Genomic DNA, 8,744 nt, shown 5'->3' on the forward strand with positions numbered 1-8,744 from the left:
CTAGCTGTAGTTTACATGGGCTAGCTGTAGTTTACAGACTGAGCTCCGTCACTACAGTCGGTATTTATCGTTTAATGCCAGCAGCCATGAATAATAAAGCTTAAATGTTTCTCAGCAGAGAAGCGACAAAACGTAATAATATTTAAAAACAAAAACACAGCACATATCAGCATCGTTCAGCTAGAACTGCTACAGTTAGGCTAGCAGCCTGCTAGCTAGCCGGTGCTCTTATTTGTCCCTTACCTGTGCAGTTAGTCCGATTTATCCTGCGCTGTTATTTGACCAGATGGCTCAGTACAAAATGTGATGGTTTCATACTGAGGTGTTAAACACAAAGCCTGACAGGAAGGAAGAGCTAACTGAGAGCTGCTACACACATGCTAAAATGCAGAGCTCCTCGACTAGCACTTCCCTACCTACACGTCAGCAGCGTAGAGCAGGGTACGCTGCGTCATGACGTCACACAAGAACGACAGCTGTCTTTCTTACATATTATATTATATTATATTATATTATATTATATTATATTATATTATATTATATTATAATTATATGTTTTAATTTACGTTTTACTAAAAACATATATTTTGGAGCGCTAAACACGAAAGTAGAATTTATTTATTTTATTTTATTTTATTTAATTTTGTTGTGATATATTTAGAATCGCATAGGATTGTGGGTCATGTTGTTGGTTAAAGCCTAAACTTCCTCCCTACTGTCACCATCTTCTACATCTGATTATTGCGTCACGTTTTATTTATCGATGAATTAAACTTCTACAGACGTCCCTTTGTGTGCCTTTATAAAGAGAAGCATCTGTCTGTGAGCCTGCATTGACTCCTGTCTGCTGTCACGTGGATCTCTGCATTTAGTCTTGTTAAAAGTCATGGGACAGGCACGAGATTAGTCCGAGTAAAAAAACAAAAAACAAAAAAAAAAACAGCACATTCCACGGACACACTTTCAACTTAAAGTATATCTCTTAACAAATGTGTGGACGCGTCCAAATTGCAGAGTTCTATGATGTGTGAAATATTATTAATAAATGTAATATTAGTCTTGCGCGTGCTGCATTCAGGGCCCGTAGGAACTCAGAGCAGCTGACAGCCAGAGTTCCGGCGGCCGGTGCGTTTGTGGGCATGTGACGTCATGCGGACGGGCAGGGCGCGCCGTCTGTGATGCGATAACAGTCGTTTGTTTTTGGAGAATTTGGTGGAAGAAATAAACCGAGTCCACGGCAGCTGTTTGACACAGTAAGACGCTCAGGTTGTTTTTGAAGGGGACGGGCTGAATCCGCTGGTAGAAAACACTAGAAGAAGAAGAAGATGCGCTATGATCCGTTATGACGATGATGAAGATGACTGTGGATGAAATGTCCCGTTATCACACGACCCACGTCACTCTGTCATATGTAAACATCCCGTTATTAAAGCGGGTTATTTTCGGTGATTGTATGCCGCAGGCCTCGCTGCTGCTGCTGCTGCTTTATTGTTAGACGATTAAGCTAATCCTCGTGATGACTCGGCTCGGCTCGGCTCGGCTCCCACTCACACTCAATTTACCGTCTTATTCTTCTTTAACGTTTGATAAATGAGGATTGGATGCAGAATGGAACAGGGTGCAGGGTGTGTGTACTACAGGGACAAGGAAGGCGCTGTTGTTGTTGTTGTTGTTGTTTGTTTGTTGCTGTGCGCTGCTGCAGCTGTTGTTGTTGTTGTTATTGTGCCTCAGTGGCCTACTTGTTGTGTGCCCAGTCTTTACAGTCTCTCTGATGATATAGTCGATTTTGTGGATTGTCTGGTGTTCATGACAGACGGCTGATAATTAATATCTCAGTGTACATGTGATAGAGCCTGACCTACATGTTATCAGCCATTTTTAAAAACACAAACACTCCTATCACAAACAATATACAAACATGTTTTTCTTCTGGGGGTCATTTAAATGTGATAACTAGGCCTAGTTCAGACGCCAAAGTTCATGGGAGCTCTGCAGCAGGATCAGAGGTGTATGCAGAGGCGGAGCTACCGTTATATCAGAGGGGGACGTGCCCCCCCCCCCCCCCCCCAATTTTAAAATGCGCCTAAAATCTGTTCCACTTGATTCATAAGAGAATATAACTTCACCAATGAAATCCACTCCACATTTCCCTGGTTACCACAGCGCTACAATACCGTTACTATAGTAACGGAGCTAACAAAGCCAGTGGCTTTCTTCGAGCGAGCGTAAAACACCGTAAAGAGAACCGTCAGTGCTGGTCAAAGCTGGAGAAGTCCAGCTCATGCTAAAGCCTGACTGTTTTGTCACATGGCCCCAGGTGATGTTAGGTTGATGTTAAATCAACTTGGAAAAGTCAAACTTTTTGTAACTTAGATGATGAGAACTGTGTTCAAACAAAAGTGAAAGCTCACTTATATTGGTTGTTAATTGAAAAGTAAAGCACAATCTCGAGGTTGGTACTGAGAGGCAGGGCCATCATGTAGGGCCAGTGGAGGAAGGTCTATTGCTGAGGTGAGTGATGACGGGCAAACTCTGTCAGGTGGACATGAGGGAGATTTGCCTTTTGTCTCTGTAAACGAGAGAAGGCGGCAGATATGGAGGCTTTGTATCATCTGTTAGTGTAGTGCCACCAGTGTGGTTGACAGAACTGTTTGTCACCGTTTTTAAAATCAATGAGTTTTTGTTGAGTCTTTATCTGAAATAGTCATTAAGTTAATATTTTACTTCTGTAGGTAAAACAGGTGTTTAACAACCTGTAAAAAATCTGCAGGAAAACGCAACTACTTCATATTATTATATTATATTTCATAATACACACACACACATTAATGCCTCCTACGCCCCTGGGTGTATGGATGTATTGATCGGTGCTGATTTGTTTGTTGGAAAAATTGATCAACAATAACAACAACAACACAAACTCTTTTCATGAGCTTATTACACGTGCAATGACTAGCTAACCAGCTGCTGTTATGAAGTATGTACTTGAGATGTGTGAGTAACTTGTTGTCACCGTCATTGTGTTTAGGTTGTGTTCAGTGTATTCAGTGACAGCTGGTGGAGTGCAGCCAGATGTCGTACATGAAAGCAGACAGCAGCTGGTCCCAGCCGCGGGACTTCAACGGCGCTGTGCAGATATGCAGCTCCAACATCCAGAAGATCAGCCAAAACAGTAAGCATCACACACACACACACACACACTGATGTGTGTGTATTTACACTGACGGTCTTCTGTCTGTGCAGCCGTCCAGATCAAAAACCTCCTCCACCAGCAGGGGGTGAGGCAGGAGTCCTCAGACCTGCAGGACAAGCTGTAAGTATCCACACCTGTCGTGACGTTGTCCGCCCTGTGTGTCTGCATCCTGTTAAAGTGTGTGTGTGTGTGTGTGTCCCTCCTCAGCCAACAGCTGCAGCATTACACCAACCAGCTGGCCAAAGAAACCAACAGACACCTGAAGGAGCTGAACTCTCTGCCTCCACCTCTGTCTCCATCAGAACAGGTCACTTTCTCGGCTTTATATCCAGATGTGTCATGTGGACAGGTTTTCCCTCCGTGCTCACAGGATCCTTGTTTTTGTCCTACATGTTGTCCTCCCTGGTGAAAAGACAGGGTGATAACAGTTAATTATAGGACAAGAAAGGAGCTCTTTAAACCCTTTATGATGCAAACACAGCCTCATCAGACACGCCATGTCTGTTAGAAGTCTACAAGAGGACTGAAACGGTCTCTTCTCCTTTCAGAGGCAGCAAAAGTTACAGAAGGAGCGGTTGATGAACGACTTCTCTGCAGCCCTCAACAACTTCCAGGTGGTGCAGCGGAGAGCAGCCGAGAAAGAGAAGGAGTCAGTGGCCCGAGCCCGAGCTGGGTCCAGAGGCATTGTGAGTACCCAGAGGAGGAACCGTAGATACCAGATTACCACACAGTGTAGATGATGATCGCTCTGAAAGACAGCAAGCTGACTGAAGGTTTGTCTCTCTGTGTACAGGGAGACGGCGGCAATCAGCTGGTCACATTTGAAAAGTAAGTTTGATTTTTGTCGTACCAGACACAGCAGCAGGACTGATGCAGTGAAATAAACTTCTACAAAAACAGTTGCAGCTGTGGGTTCAAGGATGCAGATTTAAATAATGTTGCATGTTTTACAGGGAAGATGAGTGGGGTCAGAGCCAGACCCAGGCCGAGGAGTCCTGTGCCATCACAGAGGAAGACCTGGAGGTCATCAAAGAGAGAGAGACCAACATCAAGCAGCTGGAGGTATCCGCCTGCGACACAGCAGTTACAGTGTTAACAGCTTCATAAACGGTTCTGTTCACCACGTCTGCTGCTGCCGTCCTCCACAGGCGGACATCATGGACGTGAATCAGATCTTCAAGGACCTGGCGGTGATGATCCACGACCAGGGGGAGATGATCGGTGGGTCATTGGAACGATGTCCTTCAGACGTATGAGTGAATATTTCTCCACTGTGTGTCTTCTGTGCTTTGATTGACAGACAGCATCGAGGCCAATGTGGAGAATGCTGAGGTCCATGTAGACAGAGGGGCGGTGCAGCTGCAGAAGGCAGCATTCTACCAGGTACCACCATGAAGCCCGGCTGCACAGGGACACATCAGACAGGCTCTATGATAGAGAGATGAGTGGATGTCAGAGTGAAAGAGGGCAAATCATTCATAAAAATACACAGAAGAAGAAATCCTGAGCTGTGAGACCACATTATAAATAAGTACTATTTTACATATTATAAAGACTGTGTCTGAAAACGATTCTTTTCTAAAAACTCTCAGGCGGCAGCTTGTAGTAGCAGCTCCCAGCGTTTTCTAACTTTTTTATATAAGACTTTTTGCTGTGTTTATTGTATTTATCCTTTTAAAATGCTGCTACTACAACTCAATTTCCCCACGGGGATTAATAAAGTAAATCTTAATCTTAATCTTAAAAGTGGAGATTTCGGATTTGCGGCAGTCTGTTCGTCAGTTGGTGCGACCTTTTCTGTGTAGCACGGCTGCCAGAGCAGCTGTAGTTTAGTAATGGAAGCATTCTGGGTAGCGTTTGCATGTCTGCTGGTGTCAGCACTTTTTACATGTTTGCATTTTAAACACAGCTCCTCTCACTGTGTAGAGGAGCAGAGACATGTCAGGTCTCCAGGTTCAGCAATTTTAGTCTGAAAGAGCGAGACTGCGTCGATGAGGCTTCCAATTGGCTCGCACCGTTTTCTCCTTCTTCCTACACTGCCACCCACAGGCCTGGCGTAGTCATGACGGCTCTTGGGAGCGTGTTTATGCGGGTTAATGTAAATGATGAGGAAATATTCGTTTTTGAAATTACCCGGCTATGTGGAAACGTAGCCTAAGACCACAGGATTCAAGCTTCTGAACTAAAATAATATCATCAAATGCAGCACTGGAGTCAGAACATAACTCTCTGTTAACTGATCTTTAGTCGTATGTGTATGAGTCTCTGTATGCATGTTAGTGTTCCGTGGATCTTCTCCATCACCTTGCTGGGGGCAGGAAATATAAGCGTGGGTCCTCTGAAAGGCAGCTTTCACACAGCCTGTCACTCTTTCTGCCCTCTCAGGAACTCACTGTGCACATCTTTCATTCATTATTGATCGAGGCTGTTGATTGTAGTTTAATGTTCTACCACTGTCCTGTTAAATATTAACATTAATCCTTTGTTGTGAACAGAGGAAGTCCCGTAAGAGGATGTGCATGTTGGCCATGGTGGGATCGCTGGTGCTCGTCATCCTCATCCTCATCATCTGGCAGGCCCTCAAATGAGAGAAGAGACACAGCCGGCTGAAACCTTCAAACGACTTCCAGTGTGTGTGTGTGTGTATCTGTGTGTGTGTGTGTGTGTGTGTGCACATTACTGTGAGTAAAACAAATAACCAGAAAGTACAAGTTTCCTCAGTGAAACCCTCGTCACCGCTCTCATTAAATGCGTTGTTGCACAGTTCTGCAGACAGGCTCTCCTCACAGAGCGCTTCAGACGGAGGTCCTGCATGTGTCATGTACCGCTTGGTCCACCAGAGGGCAGGCTAAGCACGGTGTGAGTCAGTAGGTTGTACAGCACACCTGAAACACACTTACTTTAGCAGTATGAAACCACACTGTTTATAGCTGTGAAGTGCCTAACTGTTACCTGTAAAAGCTACACATACTTAGTGATGCATACGTTTGTATATGACTCTAAACTCACTGTTTTCATCTGAAAGCTCAACACCTGCAGCTTTCAGGACACTGGAACTGTTTGGTCTGATCCATGACACTGAGACATGATGGAAGTATTTATTCCTTTTAAGTATGATAATTTATTGCAAAAGACTTTTAAAATGACAGATTTTCTTCATTGTTATTTGTATTGTTTGTGAAGAGCAGGCTTTTTATTAAGTTGTGTGTGTGTGTGTGTAAGATTGATTGTGTATGTTTGGACTGATGCTAACATGGATCCCAATAAAAATAAACAGTAAAGAGTCATGACTGCTATGGAAGATCAAAACAAATAAATCATCAAAAGTAAATGGACGCCATCGTTTTTAGTAGTAAAGGTGTAAATCTTATTGTTGCCGTCTGCTGGATCTGCTGCTGCTGATGGCATTATTAATTGATGGATTGATTGATTGATTGATTGAAAGCATCTTCCTGGTTTGGTGTGGAAGAACTTGCCAGTCCTGACTTCATCACCCTTTACAAATCCTCAGTGAGCCAGACAGGGAACCAGGAGGCACAGATGGTGGCTTAGTGTCCACATACTTTTGCCAATATCGTGTGTCAACCCTTGTGTTAACCCTTTCAGCCACTATATTTACCCAGTTTGCAGTTTCCAGTAAGTTTCTACAGAACCCAGCTGGCTGGTAGGGAAGCCATGTTCTGTTTTTGTGCTAATCACTTAGCTGATGCTGCCTGCCTATGAAATCAGTGCTGAGTTGCTCTTCAGGGCTCTGAAGTGAAGCTTTGGTTTATGTAACAGTTAAATTGTAATTTGGATGTTCTGATCTTTTCCTGCAGATGTTAATCTGCTGTTTGCATCAGTGACCTCGGAGGCTGAAATGAGACACTTGGCGCCGTAAGTGCGGACAGAGCGGGAGAGCAGTGGGATGTAGCATCACGGTTGTCACGGTTACGCGGCGTCTTGAAGTCGGCGGGGGTGCACTGAGTGGTCCTCAGCCTCTCTGAGAGGTGACTGGGCTCAGAGGCTCTGCGGCTCTCTGCTGCCTTACATCTCAAATGTTGAATCAATCAGTGAACGTGAGTGTTCCACAGATGATTGATAAGCCTGCAGTGAGATGATCTGATGAGGACAATACAATAAACATGAATAAATAATAAGAAGTCAATATAAAATGGGTCATAGAAGTAAAGAACCTTTGAGTCATCAGTTATCAGGGCCTCGCAGCCTGCCTGTAGTTTGACGAACTGATCAGTTTCCTCTGGCTTCATGGATGAATAGAGCTGGGTGTCATCAGCATAGTAATGAAAGCACAGAATAATGAAGCATAGAAAGTGGAAACAAAGGTCTGACCCGTGCGGTAATCATCCAGACATTCCTTCAAACAGCTGCTCAGACAGAAACCTGCACCCAGGAGGAGGAGAAAAGCCAGTTTACTCTGGCCGCCACTCAGACAGACTCTATTGTTCGTCCTGCTTGCTACCTGTCCATCAGCATGACTGACAGATCAATGCTGATGAAGAGTGTTCAGGTCTTTACATCAGAGGAAATGAAAGGCTGGTGAATAATAATGAGGGACAGGCAGGCGGTCTGCCCCTGTTTTCTGAAGAGCATCACTAAACACCTGGAGGAAAACAAACTTCACCCGTCCTGTATGATGTCATCGGCCTCACATGGTGGTGGAGGAACTTTGCTTCAGTTCTTTGAGCCTTTTGGGGCCTTCACTTATGAGGTCTGGACTTTTAACTAGTTCATTCCAAAACCTTCTGTTGTCTTTCAGCCATTCTGCTTTGAATCGTTATCCTGATGTACCGGCATGTCTACCGCCGTCACACAGACGGCCTCTCATCAGTCTCTGGAATACTCGGGTATACAAAGACGATCATTGTCACCTCACTGACTGGTGAAGGTGCAGAAGCCTCAGGCCTCCACCCGCGTGGGTGTGAGGTGTTTTTTTGTTTTTATTTCATTTTTGCTAAATAATTGTTCATATGAAGTCGTTTCAGCCTAAAACTAAAACCCAGCACATCGACTTTTATTAACTTTATACACACAAACAATAGAAATAAAATAATAAAAGGCACTAACTTGTGAACATGTAGCTGACGATATTAATATCACTATCTCTCTCTAAGAGGGGGAAAGGCCTGAAAAAGCAGCTGAAATCAACAGTCTAAGTGCCAAAATATACCAGAAAACTGCACACACACACACACACACATGATGCCACGTTCACTTTCATTGGTGAGTTGTAACCTGAGACACTGAGCAACGCGGCGCTGCCTTCTATTTTCAGACGGCTAAAAATAAGAGAGCAGTGGCAGATAACGCCAAAGCTCATGTTCTGAAAGTGATTAATTATTGCTGTTTGTCTCCCAGGAGTGTGTGTGTGTGTGTGTGAGTGTTTGGGCAGAAGGCAGCGTGTGATTGGACACATCTGCTGCCAGACGACACCCCAGCACATATGGCCTTATTTCCATATCAGCTACGATGCTAAACTTCAGTTTAAAGTCATAGACAGCGGAAGCTGTGTAGCAACATGCTAACAGACACGTGCTAATTTTCACGCTGT

The 8,744-nt window shown here is 44.3% G+C and overlaps 2 protein-coding genes across 3 annotated transcripts in view; one reads left to right on the forward strand and one right to left on the reverse strand.

The window, feature by feature from the left end:
* The window catches only part of preb (prolactin regulatory element binding), a 28,759-nt gene extending 28,321 nt beyond the window's left edge, over positions 1–438 (reverse strand). For both annotated transcript variants that reach the window (XM_028424896.1, XM_028424895.1), the window contains exon 1: positions 244–438. The gene's annotated coding sequence lies outside the window, so the exon portion shown is untranslated. The remainder of the gene's footprint in view (positions 1–243) is intronic.
* A 667-nt stretch (positions 439–1,105) lies between these two features.
* Positions 1,106–6,524, forward strand: LOC114448531 (syntaxin-12-like). The gene is made up of 10 exons (XM_028425530.1): positions 1,106–1,253; positions 3,029–3,172; positions 3,244–3,313; positions 3,401–3,500; positions 3,742–3,879; positions 3,987–4,021; positions 4,147–4,255; positions 4,342–4,414; positions 4,494–4,576; positions 5,689–6,524. Exons 2-10 carry the CDS (start codon positions 3,073–3,075, stop codon positions 5,779–5,781), a joined length of 801 nt encoding a protein of 266 aa, XP_028281331.1. The 5' UTR covers positions 1,106–1,253; positions 3,029–3,072; the 3' UTR covers positions 5,782–6,524.
* The last annotated feature ends 2,220 nt before the right edge of the window (positions 6,525–8,744 follow it).

This window comes from Parambassis ranga, chromosome 16 (genome assembly GCF_900634625.1).
Source record: "Parambassis ranga chromosome 16, fParRan2.1, whole genome shotgun sequence".
NCBI lineage: Eukaryota > Metazoa > Chordata > Actinopteri > Ambassidae > Parambassis > Parambassis ranga.

Bases quoted from the DNA above. Each gene is read 5' to 3' on its own strand.
- LOC114448531 (XM_028425530.1), top strand. From the start codon at position 3,073: ATGTCGTACATGAAAGCAGACAGCAGCTGGTCCCAGCCGCGGGACTTC. The intron at 3,173-3,243 runs GTAAGCATCACA...CTGTCTGTGCAG, and splicing joins CCAGAAGATCAGCCAAAACA to CCGTCCAGATCAAAAACCTC. The intron at 4,022-4,146 runs GTAAGTTTGATT...CATGTTTTACAG, and splicing joins CAGCTGGTCACATTTGAAAA to GGAAGATGAGTGGGGTCAGA.